The sequence below is a fragment of the Lagopus muta genome, chromosome 2, assembly GCF_023343835.1.
Source record: "Lagopus muta isolate bLagMut1 chromosome 2, bLagMut1 primary, whole genome shotgun sequence".
Taxonomy (NCBI): Eukaryota; Metazoa; Chordata; class Aves; order Galliformes; family Phasianidae; genus Lagopus; species Lagopus muta.
This window is the reverse complement of record NC_064434.1, coordinates 33,946,379-33,967,092: the sequence shown is the minus strand read 5'-3', so window position 1 is coordinate 33,967,092 and position 20,714 is coordinate 33,946,379. Positions and strand designations below refer to the sequence as shown.

The 20,714-nt window shown below is 38.9% G+C and overlaps 1 protein-coding gene across 2 annotated transcripts in view; it reads left to right on the top strand.

The window, feature by feature from the left end:
* SNX14 (sorting nexin 14) overlaps window positions 1-20,645 on the top strand; it is a 48,857-nt gene extending 28,212 nt beyond the window's left edge. The window contains exons 17-29 of one of the 2 annotated variants that reach the window (XM_048934863.1): window positions 544-676; window positions 6,209-6,410; window positions 7,690-7,773; window positions 7,910-8,010; window positions 8,299-8,410; window positions 10,118-10,158; window positions 10,347-10,466; window positions 15,466-15,589; window positions 16,071-16,235; window positions 17,155-17,250; window positions 18,001-18,092; window positions 18,250-18,306; window positions 20,481-20,645. In XM_048934863.1, coding sequence (XP_048790820.1) covers window positions 544-676; window positions 6,209-6,410; window positions 7,690-7,773; window positions 7,910-8,010; window positions 8,299-8,410; window positions 10,118-10,158; window positions 10,347-10,466; window positions 15,466-15,589; window positions 16,071-16,235; window positions 17,155-17,250; window positions 18,001-18,092; window positions 18,250-18,306; window positions 20,481-20,519 — 1,366 coding nt within the window. In that variant the 3' untranslated portion in view covers window positions 20,520-20,645. The remainder of the gene's footprint in view (window positions 1-543; window positions 677-6,208; window positions 6,411-7,689; window positions 7,774-7,909; window positions 8,011-8,298; window positions 8,411-10,117; window positions 10,159-10,346; window positions 10,467-15,465; window positions 15,590-16,070; window positions 16,236-17,154; window positions 17,251-18,000; window positions 18,093-18,249; window positions 18,307-20,480) is intronic. The other variant, XM_048934864.1, reaches the window with a different exon arrangement.
* Window positions 20,646-20,714: the final 69 nt, after the last annotated feature.

Here is a 20,714-nt window from a genome sequence, read left to right as displayed (position 1 = left end):
CTTGTTCCTTGCACATTCTTTCTGTCTGTCCCTAATGCTTAAAAGTCAAGATTTTACATGCTTGTAAAAATCTGGGATGTTTATGTAAAATACATTTAAAAAGTGCATCGAACTAGGCCATTTATAGTACTTGGCAACAGTGGGTAAGTGTTTAAATAAGAATACATGGAAAAGGACAGAGTTAGTGACCTTCTTGGTGTGCGTGCATGTACAAATGCCAGAGTTTCTGCTGTCAAAACAAAATTGTTTTATACAGTTAATTGTTTATTCTATGGACTGCATTACTGTGATGGTGTTATTAGTGTATTAATGTTAGTTCACAGTTAAGCATATGACAAATCCAAATTTCTTGCAAATATAACCAAGAAATTCAGGTTTTCTCTAAATGAATTTCAATTGAAGTGGAGTTGTGGATATATAGAGTAGATATATTGCCTATGTATGTTTTGCATTTTTCTCTTAATCTGCAAATTGTGTGCAATGGCCTGCTGAGCTGTTGTGTAGTATGTTCTATAGTGTGAACTCTGGCTTCTGTAATCCTAGGACCACACAGAAAAGAGGAGAATCATTTGGCATCAGCAGAATCGGCAACAAAATAAAAGGTGTATTCAAGAGTTCTGCAATGGAAGGAGCTATGCTGCCTAATTATAACTTAAATGATGGAGAAGATGACTTTGTGAGTAAAAGCCTTACGTTTTTCTTTAGACTTTGTGTTAGTTGTGTTGTTTTTTTTTTCCCTCACTTATTTGAAAACGTTAAGCTTGTGTTTTTCTGCTGTCCTACTTCGCTGCATTCCCTGATTAACTTAATCAGAAGCCAGCAAACCAGTAACTTAGCCTCAGTTTTTCTGTAGTCATTTATAAGCCAGGGCTTCATCCCCAGTTACTGTACATTTGAACTGATTTCTTAAGTAGACTTTCTTAGAAGAAATACTAAGTGCAGTGTTGTCATATGCTTATGTAAGCAATGCATTTTTCTCTGAAAACTTAGTGTGCCATTTTATAATTCTGGATAATAAGGTGGTATTCATGGGATGTGATTTTTCACTCTAAAGTTTGCCATAGGACCATAAAAGCTAACATTACTGGAGAAATTGCTATAAAGCTGGATTGTGATGTGTTGCCTTCTTTCCAGATTGTGAGCTAGTAGTCCTTTCTCGTTTGTCTTGAGTATGTCTTTTGGCTAATGTTTTCTTTCATGCCAAACAGAAATGAATAGAGGCAGTGGTAGAATTATTGCTTGGGACATTGGTTTCTGAAGCACAGCTGGGGGACAAATGGGAAGTTTAAAAAAAGAAAAAAGAAAGGAAAAAAGAAAAAAAGGAAGTGGGAGATTGGTCAGCTGTTAATAGCTATAGTTTTTTACAGTGTGCCTATCAATACAGTCTTTCATACCTGTTCCTCACAAAATAAGACCTGTAAGCATGTATCACTTCTATAAGCTGCCAGTTCATTTTCCACAGCCTAAAGACAAGTGTAAATACAAATTTACATTATTCACCTTGCTTTGAATTGCTTTCAGAAGAGAATGGGAAAGAATCAGCAACACAGAACTCTAAATAGTTGGATTTTTTTTCTTTAGATGAAACACTTTCTGCAGTCTGAATCTTCATATAGGTCATGTCTTTAAACTGTTGCTATTAATTTACTGGATAGTTAAGTTCTTACTGATGTTGCTTATCTGCTCTCTCTTGGGAGATCAGATTATGACGAAAATTGGTTTATTTTCCAACATTGTTCATGTGGTTTAACCCAGGATGCAGCTAAGCACAGCTTTTCATTTATTGCCTTGTCTCCCAGTGGGATGAGAGAGCAAATTGGTGGGAGTTTGTGATGGAACTCATAGTTTGAGATAAAAAATTATTTTCTGAGGCAGAAAAGAGAGCAAGAAATAGCAGTAATGATAATATGTGTGAGTGTATATATTTACAACGCAAGTAATGCACAACACAATTACTCACCACCCATGAGCATCAGTGGTCAGCCATTGCCCAAGCAGTGGTTACTCCCAGCAGCCACCTCCCAAGTTTTCAAGTTTTTTATGTGATGTGTTATCAAAATTGTTTTTCTTCTAAAACCAAAATGTAGCATCATCCCAGACACCATGAAGATGATCGGCTCTGTCCTAGTTGAAACCAAGATGATCGGTATTGCAGACTCTACTAGCTAAAGGATGTTGAAGTATAATTCCCGTGTAGTAGGGAGGAATTAGTAGTTGAAGTATAGTTGAAATATAATTGAAGCGATTGTGCAAGAGAAGGAACATGGTTTTGTATCAGAGGGCAAGAAGTTAACTTGTGAGAAATTCCTGAACTCAGTGAGAGGCAGACCATATGGAGACTTTTCTTTAGTGAGGTAAGTTTTCAGATTGACAGAATGGTTTTATCTTTGGCAAGAATAGAGAGTTTTGAGTGTAGCATTATCTCAAATTCCTTTATTAAATTCAGGAGAAAGAAGGATTCTGCACTTAGTAAAAACACTTGAGACGAACACTGGGGAAAACCTCGGTCCCTTCATTTGTAAGTGTGATTGGAAAGAAGAAAAGGGAAAGAAAACATTAAACTGTTGTAAGGTTACTATGCTTCCAGTGTGCTGGACAGACCCATGGCTTCATTTCCTGAGTGAATACTGAATATAAGCAATTCAGTAGTTTAATACGGCTTTAATAATGTCACAGTAAGAGCTGAGGTGTAGTTTCCTAGCAGGCGTCACAGAGTCAGAGGAAGAGCTGTCCCAGTCTAAACATGACCTGGCAGTGCTTAAGACAGCATAATTGTAGGGCAGTGGCAGTGCAGTGCACAGACTCAGCAACTTTTGATTAATATATGCATGAAAGAAATGAAAGTTATTTTCTTCCACTGAGTTTGATCTTGATTAAGTATTTAAATAATTCAAATTGGTGGATTCAAAGTTAATGAAGAGTGATAGGGAAATGGTGTTTTGAGCACTACTGTGTTCTGACAAAAATTGAAATATCTGTAGCTTCTTATTTTTATCCTTTCTTCTTTCTGTCTTTTTTTTTTTTTTTTTTTTTTTTTTTTTTTTTTTTTTGGACAAAATTATGTTGATTACAGCTGAGAACCTGTAGGAGAAAACCATGTGGTGTAAGGAAACTGCATACAGACAGAAATGAGTTAGCACATTTCTGAGGCTCTGCAGTTTTGCAAGCTGCTAATGTGGTAATGCCAATTAGGTGAAGGCAGCCTTAATCACTGTAAGCTAAATTAAAATAGCAGAAGGTGTTGTGCATGTTGTAGCATGGATATTGTTCCTAGGATAGCAAGAAGACCGGTAAACTTGGATTTGTGGCTTTGTTGCATAAAGGAAATGGAAAGAGACTGAGGTAACAATAATTACTATAGGTTGGTAATCTTATTAGAAAGGATTGAAAACCCCAGAAATTCATGCTTTCTTGCTTTCAGTTGATGTAATTTCAGTGAGTTACTGTAGTTGAGATGTGTAGGAAATGGTATAATGTCAGCACCAAAATCAGGCTAGTAGTCAGGTGAGTAATCTGGTGAAGACAGCAGTTGCACAAACTCATGATAGAGTGAAGCCTTGGAAGGATCAAGTGAACAAGACAGCAAGGTTCTGGCCCTGAGTCCACAAGGATAATCCAGTGTATGATCGAAATAGGAGGTGAGAGTTGCAAGCAGTAGTAAATTGAAGGAGGAAAGAAATCAGAAAGTGTAGGCAAGAGTTCAGTACAGAATTGTAGATTTGATCAAGTCCTTACCAAAACGAGTTGCTGCTCAGAGCATCTCTTTGGTGTAAGTTAATCCTACAGTTGTGGTGTTTGCAATTTGTTCATTTCAGGCTTGGTTTATTTTTGTTTGCTTTGTGAAAGCACACAGCCTGTGATTTGGTTCTCAAATTGTGACCATCTTAGCTGGGTGTGGTCTCTGTGGAATGACCAGTGAGACAGCATTTTGTGTGTCACGGCTGCTCTTTTCATTGAGTGAGAAGAGTAAACCAAAGCAAAAAGGCACACTGAGGTGATTCAGTTTTTTCATCTGTTAGAGATCTGCTTTGGAAGACGTTGGTCCACAGTGATTTGCTGGAGAATCATTCCAGCATTGTGCAAAGGCGAAACAAAATGGAACAAAGATTGCTTGGGTATTGATCTCACATGGCAAGGTTTTGGTAGCAGGGGGCTGCAGGGGAGCCCTCTGTGAGCAGAGCCCAATGCTGCCCCATGTCAGAGCAGAGCTCCAGCTGCTCTCCGAAGGGTCCCACTGTTGCCACAGCTGAGGATGGAGGGAAGGGGAAATGTGTGCAACAGCAGCTGAGAGAGCGGAGTGGGACGTGGGAGAGAACAGCCCTGCAGGCACCAAAGTGAGAGCACCATGGAGCAGCCTGCAGCCCAGCAGCCTGGGGGGGTCCTGTGACTGGTGGCAGTGCTGGGAGAGCTGCAGCCCATTGGATGCCCACGTGGGACCAGCTGGGGGATCACCAATGTCCCATGGGAGTGGCCAGGCCCTGGAGCAGAAAGTGGGTAGGAGAAGGTGGTTTTAGTTTCTCAAGTGTGTGTGTCTGTTAGCAGAAGACAATAAATGAGATTAATTTCGCTTATGCTGAGTGCACTCTGGCTGTTCTCCTCTCCACCCACAAAGTTTTTTCAACACATTTCCCCCCCCAGCCTTTTAAGCAGGAATGAGAAAGCAGCATGGTGGAGTTTAGCTACCAATATCCATGTGAAACCACCACAGAGAATTGAACAACTTGTGCTTCAGGTGCAATTGAGTCATGGCTGTGTGAACGTTGTAGTGCATACATGGCCAAAATGCATTGGTTCACATGCAGGGAGCCAAATCTGAAGCACAGATCTCAATATATCCCATGTATTCCAATACAGGCAAAACTTCAGCCACCTAGACTTGGCCTTTGAGAGGAATTTAGCTGTAAACTATGAAGCTGGGGGAAGTTGGATTCGTGCTTCTCAGTTTGCTTTAGTTTCACATGTTGTAAATTCTTGCATTAAAATCTCTTGTTTTAACTTTAGCAAAAGCAGTGCTCCCAATTCGCAGCCCAGCCCTACGCTGCCTTCTTGTAGATGCTGTGTCCTTTATTTGCAAAACTAATTTTCTTTCTTTCAGGTCATTTTTAAAAGTTTTCTTTATTCCATGCAATAAATGAGAATCAGCTTAGCTATTGTTTGGATAAATAGCTTTCCAAGGGTACTTGTTGAAGCTTGGATTTTTCTAATGAGATATTTAAGATAATCTGTGTTAATGGTCCTGGATAACTTGTGGTACCAAGAGACATGTGCTGTGTGTTAATATGTTGATACATTGCTTGTGGGCACTTTTTCTGTTTGTAAAGAGCAGAGTTAGTGTGGTGTTGGAGTCACCAATGGGGTCATTTTGGAATGGCACTAGCATCAAGTTCTGCTTGCATGTGGAGGAAACAGCTTCACATTTTGTGGCATGAAGTTTGAACCTGTGATGCTTCAGCACTGGAGCTGCCTCACACACACAGCCAGCAAGGGTTAGATCACTGTTGCTCCGTGGTTCATCTGTTTTTGGGGCTGTGATGTTGAAACTGGAACTCATGGGAAATGGAATGATGCTGATGGTGGCTTTGCTTAAAACTAGTTCTGGGTTGTGAAAATAATTCATTCCCAGTCTTGGCTATGTTGCATCTACGTTGCAGACCAAATCAGATTAATGCCTCCTCTACAGCATACTCCAGTGCACTGTGCTTTGGGAGTGAGAAACCTGCTAGTTTGGTGCACTGTTGGCTTCTGTCTCTAATTGTGTTGGGATAACTTTATGGCCTGACCTAATAAGCCCAGGTCTTCAGTTTGGTTCCCAGTATGCCGGGAAATGCACTGCATCTCTGCTGGATGTAAGCAGGTTCCAGCAGTACTCAAATGGTCTGTGTCTAAGGCATTCTTCCATCTGTTCCTTCCAGTGTTCTCTTATTTCTCTCTCTGTTTTCTTTGAAACATCAGATATGAAACTTGATAATGCTATAAAAGCTTTTAGTTCTCTTTAAAATATGCTAACTTAAAATTAATCTATAGCCAATCTAAAAATAAAAAGTCTACTAAAAACTCCATTAATGACATGAGGGTTTTTTGTTCTTTTACTTTCCCAAGTGATCCTGAGCACGGATTTAGACTTGATCGCTTCATTATCATGTGTGCTTTACAGTGGTAGACAGAGCCAATTAAAATTGAACTGTCTGGAGTGTTTGAATCTTTACAGATTGAAGAAGGCGTGATGGTGATGGAAGATGATTCTCCTGAGGAGGCTGTTAGTACCCCAAACACACCCCGCAACCTTTCTGCATGGAAAATCAGCATCCCATATGTAGATTTTTTTGATGACCCTTCCTTGGAGAGAAAAGACAGAAAGGAGAGAATTCCGGTGTTCTGCATTGATGTGGAGAGAAATGATAGAAGGGCAGGTATGTAATGTTGGGGGTAATTAAAATGTCATTTAACTCAGAATGCTCTGATCTGTGCTGTATTCTCATGACTGTTTGCAATGTGTAAATCATGCATGATTTTTCTGATTTTGGAAGTGGCTCCTCAGTGTGAATCAGTTCCATTTAGACTTCATGCAAAAGTTCCATAATTTTTTTTCCAAAAGAGAGAGAGAGTGGGGGGAAGAGTTGTTCACAGAATCACAGAATCACAAGGTTGGAAACGACCTGCAAGATCATCTAGTCCAACCACCCTCCCATTCCTATCAGCGCCACAAGCTACTAAACTGTATCTCGTAGCTCCTCATCCAGACGCCTCTTGAACACTGCCAGGGATGGCGACTCCACCACCTCCCTGGGCAGCCATTCCAGTGCCTGACCACCCTCTGAGAGAAAAAGTTTCTCCTAATGTCCAACCTAAACCTCCTCTGGTATAACTTCTGGCCATTTCCTCGGGTCCTACTATTTGCCTGAGAGAAGAGGCCAGACCCTTTTGCACCACAACCTCCCTTCAGGAAGTTGTAGAGTGCAATGAGGTCTCCCCTGAGCCTCCTCTTCTCCAGACTGAACAATCCCAGCTCCTTCAGCCGCTCCTCATAAGACTTGTGCTCCAGACAAGTTTGCTGTGGTTCTTTCCTTGACCCTCTTTGAACTTTAGTGTAATGAATAGCTTTATAAATGATATTAAAATGTAGTTACTAACGAACTAAAATATTTTGTTACTAGGAGCCATTCTGGCTTGCAAGTAGCTTGGTACGCAGATAACAATGCATCTGTATTGAGTGAAAGAATAGCATCATTCTAGGACCATGTGGATTTGTGTTAATGAAAATAATACTTCCACAATGAGCAGGAGGTGTTTAAGAGTTCTTTAGTGGTATCTTCCAGGAGGAAGAACGATCAGGATGCAAGCTAGTGGTGCTGAGAACTGCAGTATTTATGTAAATCATTCTGTTAAGACTTTGAAGGTAGATCTAACATAGTCAGTTTTGCAGTGCTCCATTGATTAGAATCTAGGTATCCACTAAATGAGATGATGATTTCCTTGTTGGTACATTCTCTCTGCATTTAGACTGTGTTTTAATTTAATACTTTATACCTGAATGGGATTTCTTATTTTTTTAATCACTGCAGTAGGGTAGACGTAAGTATATTTGAAATCTTTCCTGTAATAATCTAACATATACTTGCTGTTGCATATTTCATCTTCCAAGTGGCATAAAACCTGACTTAACTTTATTGCTGTATTTTTTTTTCCCAGTTGGGCACGAACCTGAGCACTGGTCAGTCTACAGGAGGTATCTGGAATTTTATGTGCTTGAGTCAAAGCTGACAGAATTTCATGGTATGTTCTCCATCACCTGGAAACTCACTTTTCTACTACTGCGATTATTATCCAGTACCAAGCTGGAGTTTAAAATAAGGAAAGCAATGTTTGTTCTGTTATGGGAATAATTTAATCTGCTCAATATCTTTGCTAGGTACTTTTCCTGATGCTCAGCTTCCCTCAAAGAGAATCATTGGTCCCAAGAACTATGAGTTCTTAAAATCCAAAAGGGAGGAGTTTCAGGAGTATCTGCAGGTACAGTCTTGTGGAGCTGATTCCAAAACTAATAATTTAAGACTAACAAATGAATATCTGCTATTTCTTTTTTCTTTGCTTCTAATTAATGGAGTATCAAAAGGGTTCAAGTGGACAAATGGAACTTTAACTAAAGGTTTCACGTGACTGAAAAATATTTTGGAAATGGCAGTTTCTATGGTAATATAACACTTTTTGGGTGTATATGTATGTATGTATAGCTATAGACAAACTGATCTTTTTAAAGATGAATTTTAAAGTACTTTTTTCTTTCCTTCTATTTCAAAGAAACTTCTTCAGCATCCAGAGCTAAGTAACAGCCAACTTTTAGCTGACTTCCTGTCCCCTAATGGAGGAGAGACTCAGTTTCTTGATAAAATGTTGCCTGATGTGAATCTTGGTATGTAATATGCATTTTTTTGTGCTGACAATTACTCATACTGTACGTATTGTAATTAAATGGTAGTAGCAATGAATAGATAAGCTTATGTAAGTATATGGATATGGGAAAGAAGAGTTATGCTCCTTCACACCTCTTATCGCTCACAAAATAAGCTGTGCTGGTACAATAAGATTTATGGCATTGTCCCAGGTCAAATCTAGCCAAGCCAGGCATTACTTATGGATGTGGTGATATAAACTGTTTCTTAATATAATTTACTTTTGAGTATTAGTGAATTAAATACTTTCATTTTAATCAGAAAAGCGTAGTATTAAATATTTTTGGTATTGATGGGCATCCTCTTTTAATCTGAACAGCTGAAAAATATTTGAGGCAGGGGTGTGTGTGATGTAGGCAGGACAAATGGAAGTTGAGGTAGAGAATTTCTCTAATGATAATAAATCTATGATAATGAATCTAAGAAGTAGATATTATCTAATAGTATATATTATGATAATAAATCTAAGAAGCAGTTTGTAGTGTGACTTCACAGCTTGGCCATAGATGTAGCTTCCTCGGATAGTCTGCTAGAGCTGCTAGGTCCCACTTTGTAGCTTCTCTGTCTTCACACAACTGTAACACTTGTAGTTCTGGCATCAGCATATGTACAGGAGAGCTGTATCTGAACTGCACCGTTGCATTTCTGCTTCTCTCATTACATGGACCTGCTGGGGTGGCTGTGCTCAGCAAGTTACCAAGATGTGGAATGAGTTTTGATGGTCCTCTTCCAATTAAAGGGTTGGTTGGTTTCAGACAAAGGAAAAAACAAACAAACAAACAAAAAAACCTCTTCCCTCTAGATGAACCTGTGTCATTCAGACAGGCTTGTGTCATTTACTTTAAGGCATCTCACACATTCACATGTGAGAGTACATGTCCCCCCCATAAACATCATTTTAGCAACGTGTGGCATTTCAGTAAGGCTTCTAGGGAGAGTTCATAACATTATCAGTTGATCCTTGCACGTACTTTCCAATGTAAGTTCCAAAATTAACAATATGTAGATAAGCAGTATGTTCAGAGCAGTATTTTTCCTAAAATAAAACTAATTTTTTTTGGCATTTAAAGTTACTACGCTGTATCCTTATCAGGAGTGAGAGCTCTTTTTAAGATCACAGCTGTAGCCTATCCAATTTTCAAACCATTGCTCACTGGTAGTTTCAAGGCTGCAGCCTTCCACAGTCTCTCCAGATAAGCCAAGCTTTTCAGGACAAGTCAGTTCTTATGACTTTTTTGTGATAAATGATTACGAAGGATTAAGAGCTTAGACACCAGAAACTGTAATTGCTTTTTAAAGCAATCAGATAATCATCTTGATATTTTTGTGTTTAAGTATTTTATCTTGAAGAGTACTGAGTACTAAGTTATAAGCTGGATATGTGGAAGACTTTTTCATAGCTTTTTGTATCAACTTTTAAAATGAAATGCTGGATACCAACGGGCAGAGAAAAATGCCTTGCTATTGCACCTTACTCATTATTTGTCATGTGTTGCTCTTAGGAAGTCCTAATAACTATTTTAAAATTTGATATATCAAAATACTACTAAGAGCTTGGAGTCAGAATGGGCACCATAAAGAATGGAAAAAATGGGAAAAGGGGAAAAGAGTTTTACTGTGGTATGTTTAAGATCAAGCAGTGACTTTTTTATTCTTTTTAACTGTAGGTAAGATCATAAAATCTGTTCCAGGAAAGCTGATGAAAGAGGTAAGTCTTCCAGATTGCCAGCCTTTTAATTTCAATTACTAATTTTAGCAGCTCACTGATGTATAGGCTAGTGAAAAACTTGTTTGGAAACTCACGTTTTGTGGTGGTTTTTATTGCTTCTTTGTGTTTCTTTTTTTCCTCCCCTTCTGTAATTATGTAAGTCACAGGCCACTCATTTCTTATTTCAGAAAGGTCAGCATTTGGAGCCATTCATCATGAACTTTATCAACTCCTGTGAATCTCCCAAGCCTAAACCAAGCAGGCCTGAGCTTACAATTCTGAGTCCCACTTCTGAGAACAACAAGAAGGTACAGTAAGCATCTTCCTTCTCTGTTGTACAGGAGATGGGAAAAGCAACCGTGCTCTGAAAATGCAAAGCAGAAAAAAATCATAAATAGAACAGCATATATACTTTGTGTTGCTTTTCTCCACGAGAGAGATCTTTCACTCTGTAATCTGTGTGTCACAATGTGAGCTAATTCTGGTTGGATTTTTCTTGTTTTGTTTTCTTTTGTTGTTTTTATTATTAAGTTCTTACCGGATTTGGAGATGAGAATATAAAGAACCTTAGAAGTTCTGAGACAAGAAGAGCTGAAAACTTAAATGTAAAGTGGGGAATGTTTTAATATGTAAGGCAGCTTCCTTTTTAAAGTAAAGAACTTGAGTGTTTGGAAAGAGTAGTTTGTTGAAGTGCTACAAGCCAGAGCTGTCACAGCGCTGATACTTGTTATCTGCCTTTAAAATGTTTGTATGCAGTACCTTAATGTCTAGCATACATTATGGGTCCTAACTGTTAGTTGCTCTAACATCAACAAATCTAGAAGCCTAATGCTTCCATTCAAGCTAGAGTGTATTTATGGTGCTTGCTGGTGATGAGCCTTTTGATTTCCCACAGTATGGCAGGTTTTTGGTAGTATTATGACGTTAATGAACTTGCAACTACAAGTTCTATGCTAAGTACAGTGGAGCTAGCCCTAGCTCCCAGTTCCTCCTCACTGTCTATCATGGGAATTTTCTGTTCCTCTAAGCAACTTGATTGTAGTTATCTGTAGAACTAATTACTGAGTCATATGACTATTTTAGAGTTTCCTTCTTCCCCTAGAAGAAGTGTGTTTGAAGAAATGTGCAGCACTTGATGGCTGCATGGAAAGCTTCGTACATTAATTCGTCAACTGCAGAGCCACAATTATTATCAAATGATGGGCGCTCAAGATACTTTGCTTTGAGGAGCGCCCTAATCATGCTACAAGTTTTGACCAGCATGTATGCACATGACATTCACATGCTGACTGCTTTCTTGCAAAATTGCTATCTACTGTTTTGTCAGAGCACATATACTTACGTAATCACTGTAATTTAGTAACGATCTGATGAGGTAGGGCTGGGTTGTGCTATGTTCTGGCCTCTTCTGAGCCTTTGCGTGCGTGCTTTGAAATTTAGCCTTCAGCTGAGTTGTTGGAGCGCTTGTGCCTCCTTTGGCAGCCAGTTTTCTCTTTTTCATCTCGGCCCATGCTTGGGAAAAGCTTTGTGCCAGTTCCAAGGCTCCAGGCCATTTGCATCTGGTCACTTCTTGGATTCATTTGATAAGCCACACTGCTTTCTTCTGCTGTGCAGCTGTAGTTCTGACTACTGAATTTGTTTGGGAAACAGATCTGATCACCTTTGCTTGCCATACTAGAGAACTGTATGAGAATTCATTAACTGCATTACTTTCAGATAAAACTAAGCTGGAAATGCAGGGTCTATTCAGTGAACTAAGGTAGATCACCACCCAAAACATGTCTTATAGACTTCAGTTGTTTGGTTCTGCAGTCTCAGTTCTGCAGTCTCAGTTCCGCAGTCTCAGTTCTGTTGTTTCACTTGACTTCATTCTGAAGATTTTAAGTGCTGTGCAGCCCCAACAGAAACTGCTGATGGTCATATATGCAAAACGTTTGTACCAGGATTGTGTGAGCTACCTGTACGGAGTCAGTGAAGAGATACTGCAGTGGAACAGCCATAGAAGGTGGAACAAGCTGCAACACTTCCAAGTGCCCATCTCTGAGAAGAGCGTGTTGCCTCATGGCAAGAAATTCCTCAGCACAGATCTTTTGGTGAAGTCCAGGATAGATTTTCCATTGATATTTGCATTGCCACAGATGTAGATCGGCTTATTCTAGTGTCAGCATGCCAGAATCCACTGAGAGTACAGGAGGTGTGTGTGTGCTGCCAACTCAGTTGCCAGGAATAAAGTACGCCCAGGCTACCCCTTCAGCAGGCTGAATAAGAAGTGCTGAAAGGTCTGTCAGGGCAGATGAAAGCGTGAGCTTAGTCACAAACGTTCCTGTTTCTCTGGAAAGTTGTCTGCATGCTGCTGCTTTTTTAATATTCCTGGTGTGCATTTGTATGCTTGAAATATCAGTGATTTCCTGCTAATGAATATAGAATCACAGAATCATTAAGGGAGGAAAAGACCACTAAGATCTCCTAGTCCAACCATCAGGCCATTCCCACCATGCCCAATATAACCACATCCCTCAGTGCCACATCTGTTCTTGAACAGCTCCAGGGATGGGGACTCAGCATCTCCCTGGGCAGCCTGTGCCACTGCCTCACCACTCTTTCTGAGAAGAATTTTTTCTTAATATTCAACCTGAACTTCCCCTGTAACAACCAAAGGCCATTATCTTTTGTCCCATCATAATATATAATGGATGTGATCAGTTAACCTAAGTACAGCCAATAGCAATTGGATTTTATCCTCCATCAGATTCATCAGATGAAATTACCAACCTTTCTGGTTAAACAACCAAGCAAAAAACTGCTCCTTCTAAGGGCACCAAACAGCATTTTCAACTTTCCTAGCTATGTTTCTAGTCTGTCTGTACCAGCTCAACAGTCTTCTGAACGTACTTCCATAAGAATTGCTAGAATGCAGCAGGACTTCTCAGCTGATGCAGGTTTTGAAAAGCATGCCTGCAAAGGCATTGTGCTGCTGGCTCGTGGTGACCCGCCAATGGCAATAAGAACTGTTCTGAAACAACAGCAATATAGTGTATATTTGCAGTTACTTGGAGGAAAACACAGCTTTTTCCTTATTTGCTAATAAATATGCTAAATAATGCTAATTGAAGTGGTTTAGATACACTCTTTTTAGCATTTGGGTGCAAATTCTCTACATTGCAAGTGAAGAGAGAAAATAGTTTATGCCTCTGGCTGTGGATGTTGTTCAGAACTATGGTATTGTTTTTATCAACCTCACACCTACACAGGAATGTATGGGGGTATATGTACTTACTGGCAGTCAGGTAACTGTTAGATGCTTTATGTAGATGCTTGTACTTTAGTAGCTTTTCCCATGGAGGTACAATAGGGAACTTACTGAACTAGAGGTTATTTTGGTTGTTCTCTTAATACGGGTTTTTGTGTTTCACTTGCTTCAAGAGGTTGGGCTTCCCTTATTAGCTAGTACCATTAAATGGAATTTTCCCCTTGAAAGCCTTTTAAGAATATTTCAGTGCTGTAATCACAATTACCGTTTAATCTTAAAAATCTGACTTAAGGATAACATTGCTTCTCTTTTTTGTATGATTACAATAATGAGCATTATATCATGTTTCAGATAGTAAAATGAACAGAAATGTGAAAGCGAAATCACGTGCTTTTCTGAGTCGTGAATATAACCCCTGTGTTTGTATTGGGTATACAGTTATGTTTTTCACTTTCAGTCAAAATCTGAGAGTAAAATGTTGTGGTGGCTGCATCCTTCAGATGTGCATTGCTAAAGACTGTAGAACACACAGTGGATTAGTATGAAGTATGTACTTTATGAATCTGTTCATCTGCTCATTTCTTAATGCCACGTACAAGAGTGTGAACTTTCAAAGCTTGGCAATGAGCAAGGAATCATTATGCTCAAGGCACAGGAAAGACTATCCATGAGCAGAGGCATAATGCAGTATTTCAAATATGTTGTTTCTGGTTTGGGGTGGAAGTGAAAAAAAAAAACAAACAACTTCTGGAAGCTGGAAAGCTCTGCCAAAAGACAGCATTTTGGTTTCAGATTACCTACTGGAGTGCTGTTAATGATTTAATTTGGCTTGTACACACTCCTCTGAAATTCATCTCCATTGTACTGTGGGTTGCTATGAGTTGGTGCGCTATCTGTTATCTCAGCCAGCTTGGAGGTATCATAAAAGAAAAAAAAAAAAGCTCTTGTTGAAGTTGCAATAATTCCACTACGATCTTTTCCATTGCCATAGTTCCAGCTTTGAGAAGGCATGTAGACTTCAGTTTAAAGAGGTTTCTTTAACCAACATACCATACAGTAGGCACAAATAATTATCTGCTCTTCTTTGGTTTGTTACTTTCTTGGATTCAGGTCATCCAGTGTACATGAACTATGTTTGCTCTTTCATGTAATTTATGTAATGACTTGATGTCATTTAATTAGGGTGAGCTTTATGAAGGTGATGCCAGCTGTTTAGCACTGACAAAAGAAAGGACCTGACGAAGTACAAGTCAAAACTTCAATCTTGCTAGATTTCCTGATGTAATTTTTTGTAAGAGCACAGGAACTCTGCTTGGAGACATGCTGGATTCAGGGTCCATTATGACCTGGATGTTTTATGGCTTAGTCCACTTCAGGGAGAATTGCTCTATGGAGAGTAGACCAAGAACAAGCAAATTAAGGACCATTCTTCAGAATTAATTTTTAACACATGAGTGCTACAGAAAAGTCTATTAGTAGTAGTCTTCTCAGTCTCATAGCAAGGAAGTTCTTCAACACCAAATTTTTGGTGAACACTAGGGTAGATTTTCCATCTAGGCCGTACTATAATTGCACTGTATTTTCTTCTAACAGTGAGATAGCTTTGTTAGAAGCTTGGCACAGGCTTTTGAGCTCTCTTTTCATAGTACAGTAGTATTTCCTGATCTTTGCATCAACAGCTTTGGGGATGAAATATCTTAAAATAAACACTTAATGGTTTTTGTGAGGTATTGTAAGATGCCTCCAGGACGTAACAGACTCTTCCTTTCCGACTGTTTTGTCCAGAACCCGTTGCCTATTTCATAACACAAGACAAAAGGCTGTTTTAGGGAATACATAGATGCCATAGAGTCCCCCTATGATGTAAGGCAGACAGACTTGCACCCTTCATGCCTCTGAAGGTGCATTGAAGGGTCAAGGCCTGTAACAAATTCTAGTTGTGCAAAGGTACTTGAGAGAAAAAGGGTCTGTGAAATGAAAAGCAAATGCACAACAAAAGCCTGATGGTCCTTTTATTTTTGAAGGCAGTGTCTTCCATGTTATGTTTGTATTTTTAGCTTTTCAATGATTTATTCAAGAATAATGCAAACCGGTCTGAGAATACAGAAAGACGACAGAATCAGAACTACTTCATGGAAATGATGACCGTAGAAGGAGTCTATGACTACTTAATGTATGTTGGTAAGAAGCGATTTCTCTTAGTTATTCTTACACTTCTTTTCATTATGAAGTTTGGGTTCTTTGGTGGGAAATAAAATTCTAATGTAGTAGTCATATATAACATAGGACATGCAACTGTAACAGTATACAACTTACAAACACAGCCATTTAAAAAAAAGCAGCAAGCAACCCTTATTGCTGTGCTAAAATATTGCAGTTTATCTTTCATTATTGTTCAGTTTTGCTTTATCTTTCTGCCTTTCTGAGTATAAGTTTGTGGGTGTAGTTTGTTCCCTTTTCTCAGATGAGCCTATAGAACTAAATAAAAGTAATTAAAGGGTATTTGATGAGTAATATGGACAAGAATCGCTTTTCAAGCTTGAAGTCTTTGCTTGTATACATTTTTCTTCTTTTGAGTCAGTGAAGAAGTCATGGCTTCTTCTTTTGACTCCTTTGTCATATGAAGAGAACCATGTAGATATCTGTTTCTATAACTTTGCAGGTAGAGTGGTCTTCCACATTCCTGACTGGCTGCATCATCTCCTGATGGGAGGAAGAATTCTCTTCAAAAATACATTGGAACTGTACACGGACTATTACTTGCATTATAAGTTAGAACAGCTATGTGAGGAGCACCGTTTGGTTTCTCTGATAACGCTGCTGAGAGGTCAGCAGTGGTTCCATATTTGATTGAAGGGTTGCTTTAGTGTGACATTTGAAATCCCTTCTTTTGAGTATTACACTGTGATGCTCAATTAAAGCCAGTGGAATTCTAAAAGTCAGGTGGGCCTATAAAACCATTCCAGAAATTTGTTGCAAAAAGATGATGTTAGCCCTGTTGTCTACCAAGCATGATTTACAGAAAAAAGAGGTATTATGAATATTAATTTATGAAGGTGTGCACAGGAGAATAAAGGTAGGTTAGTGTGTCAGTTTGTGAATGGTTCATGCTTTCTTTAAATTAGTTTTCACTTATGTACTGCTTTAGTCCTGCTTTAGGTTTTTTTTTTTTAATTCTCTTCGTTATGGTAATTTTAACCTTCAAAGAAGGGAAGTAGACAAAGATTATTTAAAAAGAAACAAACAAAACCTCACAACTATAGAGAAGGATAGTGTGACCACAGAGTCAGCTAAATGAAATATGGAGCCAAAGCTCTGCAACAAGGCTAACTGTGTCCTTATCAAACCAAGAAGTCCTGTAAAAGACAAAAAAACAAAACAAAAATGACCATCAAGACTGAGCAGCAAATACTTCCTATGAACAGTAATTTTTACAAGGTGATTTACAAGGTAATTTTTACAAGGAATATTTAAAGAAGATTATAACAAACTTAAAGAAGGATTGAGCCAAGCCTAGAAGCTAATGCTTTCAAAATTTGAGAAGAGACAAATTGGCAAAAGATTCTTGTCCTCTAAGCATGTGGATTATTCTGGATTTGATCAGGCTAATGTAATCAAGGCTCACCGTTCTCTTCTAGTTAAGATCATACAGAAAAGCAGCTCAACTTTGAAGCCAAACCAGCTTTCTAATGCTGGTGATAAGGAAGCTGCCTAAAGATGGTTTCATTAATGTGTCTTCACTGCAGATGCTGTGTTCTGTGAGAATTCTGAACCGCGCTCTGTCCAGGACAAACAGAAGAGAGCAAAGCAGACGTTCGAAGAAATGATGAGATACATTCCAGGTTAATAATGGCTCTTTATGACTATATTAATTGTTCAAGTCGAAGTATAACGCAAGTGCAGTAATGTTAGCTTTCCAAATAACATAATTTCTATGCTGCTGAGGTTTCACTGGAATATTTAGGTGTGAAAAACGAAGAAAAAAACCCAAGAGTTCAGTTTCATCATTTAATTCAGTGTTGCTGAGTGAGGATGCAGTGTAATCATTCATAAAGACTTGAGGTAACAGAAGTCTTCACAAATGTCCTTAAAACCATAATTTCTTCATGTTTAGCTTGTTTGATTTGTATTTTTTTATCCAGTTGAAGACCAGATAAAGAAGTGATAGAAGAAAAAGCCAGAAGATAAATCTGAGCTCTATTTAAACTATATAAACTACAGAAGAGGGGCTCATTGTCTGGGTTATTCAGAAAGTAATTAAAACATTCCAACTTGTCACGTATTTAAAAAAAGGATTAGGACAATAGAATGAAATTCTTAAAAGCATAACAAATACTTTGGTGTGCAGCACTGAAAGATGAGGAAGGAGGAACCAAAGGAATATTTGTTTTTTCCTTTGACTACTTTAAAGGGATAAAATTTGAACTCTTTCTTTAATTAAAACCTTTTTTTTTGTTACTGGAGGTGAAGAAAAATTATGGTGTTGTTTTTGTGCCAACTAAAACTAATGCTTGGGATGTTACTTATTTGGCTACAACTACTTTGCAATGCTTCCTAATGACTTGTGTATTTGTTGGTAATATCTGGTCTAGATTTAATAGGGAAGTGCATTGGGGAAGAGGCTAAATACGAAGGCATCAGGCTTCTGTTTGATGGCATCCAGCAACCGGTGCTCAACAAACAGGTAATTTGCAGCACTTGGGAAACTTGCCATTTCCTGAAGTGAAAGTATGGCTGTGACAGAGGGCAGAATTCTCATCCAGAACAAAGGTAAAAAGATGTGGTGTTGCTTTGGTCTAACTTAGTGGCTGGCTGATGCCTTTTCCTTCATTTTCTTTTAGCTAACTTATATGCTGTTGGACATTGGGATTCAAGAACTCTTCCCAGAGCTCAGTAAGGTATGTGCTAACACTGTTCCAATAGGTACAGAATTCTTCAAGATACTGGCAGGTTTTGTCATTGCTGCACACTTGTGGTTCCCTTGAAATACATCAAGTTTTTGGTGGATAATCTGTTTATTATTAATGCGTTGAAATCATGTGAATCTGGCTTTCCTAATTTCTGTTAATTATGTTTGGAAGTCCATGTAGGCCTATTTACCTATCATGCAGAGCTTGGGGCATCTTTCAGCTTCAATTGACAGTGATCAGTTGTCAGGATCCCCGTGCCTTTCTACGATTATCTCCATTTTAATTTGGGATTTCCCAGCTTTCAGAAGTGAGTTCCACATGCAGAGCTCAGGTTGAGCTCCAGCACTTCTGTTTGGTAGATGAACTTCTTACTCCAAGTTTGGTCTCTGCAGCGTTAACTTACGCCATTCAGATAAAGGAGAAAGAATCCTATCAGAATGTGTATCATTAGCTCTGTGATCCATCTCATTTGAAAGAAAAAAAAAAAAAAAGCCCTTAATTTATCATTTGAATTTCTGTTGCATGAGTCCTGTGTCCAGGAACCACCAGAGTACACCACAGGGTTGAGCAATGATTTGTTTTGAATAATAAACAAATGACAGATTTCAGACAAGTTGGGGCACCTTCCATTGTTGCCACTGAAATGAGACCAGCTTGGCAAGTTTAACCTACTCTGTGCATTGGTTCTGTAGCTGACCTATTTAGGGCAGTGTTCAAGAAACAGAACCAAAAAAGATCCAACCAGCCAAGCAAAATAAGGAAGTAACCTGGCTTACCTGTGTGCTGCAGGGAAGACCTGACCTAACCCTACTGTTTTACTGCACTGAACTGCTTTTGTACCACAGCAACTACCAATAAATGTATGGGAATATTCGACTGTCTTCAGATAGCGCTGGAAGAAAAAATGTGAAGGCTTTGTTAACACAAAGTGTTTACACAAAGCATTAAAACATAAAGTGTTAACACAAAGCATTTGAGTTGATGGGAACACAGGGAGGCGATTCACTGTCTCGCATTTCGTTAGAAGAAAGGAAGGGAAAAGAAGATGTTCCCACCAGAAACTTCAGCTCTTTTCCTGTCTTGGACATGCTAAGAGTAAAACAGAAGGAAGTACTGTTCCCATGGTTTTTGACTGTAGGACTTAGTTGGGAGGGTTGCAGGATTGTGATGGGTTAAAAGAGGCAGCTGAGGGGGGGTCGATATGAAAGGGCAAACACAAGGTGAAGAGATAGGAGGGGTGGAAGGCAGTGTTTTTTATATTGAGCCCTCAGTTCTAAAAAACATTTCCCCTAGAGCGCTGCTAACTGGCCATGAAGTCACTTGGGAAGAGAACAGTTTGCTCCAACCAATTTTAATGCAAAAGTTTAAAATGAATAACTGGTTATTTGGTTATCAGTTGTACTGGGGGGAGGGGGAGTGGAAATAACTGCAATAATGTCTCTATTGAGCAGACCGGTCCTCCAATGTGATTGCAGTTAGTGAGGAGCAAAAATATTTCAGCTCAGTCAGCCTTTAAAGAGAAAAGAGCATCCTGGAAGTTTTGCTTTGAGTACTGAGCATTCAGAGGGGTCATAGCAACGGGAGAATTTCTGTTGGAGGGGATATGGAACCTAATTCCAGCTCTTGGTACCTATGTGTTGGAGTTGCATCCTGCTCCGTGTACCAATGCTGATAGATAGTGGGTCACTGCAGATAGATAAGCTGTGGTTAATGGCAGTGTATGGGAGTGTACAATTTACGAGGATAGGATTGGAAAAGCACTTCTGTTTTGCTTTGATACAGTGTGTAGCCAGTCCCTTGGAAGCGTGTCCAGGCAGGATAGGAGGAAAAGGGTAAGCTGAGACAGGAGAAGCATTCCTAGCTGAGGAGGAAGAGAAATCTAGTAGTAAAAATATGCCAATGTGCCTTCCAGAGCCAAAATTTGCTGTGTATAAAGAAGTATGCTTAGCATTTAAGAGTGAAAGAGGTGAGAACTTCCAGAGAAGGAATAAAATACCTACTTCAAGGAAAGTATTCAAAACCTGGAAGCAGTAGCCTTCCTTTCTCTTATCTCTGATTTCAAGTAGATATTTTCAAATCTCATTCTGTTGTAGATCAGTTCTTTATATGGAAATATATATTTTCACACTTAAGTCAATTTCTTTCTTGATTCCTCTTGACAGGGTCCAAAGGAAGCTAGCTCTGCAACGTGTTGGATGTGAATGCAGGGACCTCACTGGACATGTGGTAGAAACATCTGCTGTGCATTAATGTAATGGATGTGTGACATTTTAGCCTTGCACTGTATATTTTCTTGTAAATAATATTAAATCTAAGTTCTAAAAATCTCTTTCTGCTATAAAGACATTAAAATTTAATACCACTTACAAGTAAATAACAGATATCTGTATTTTTAT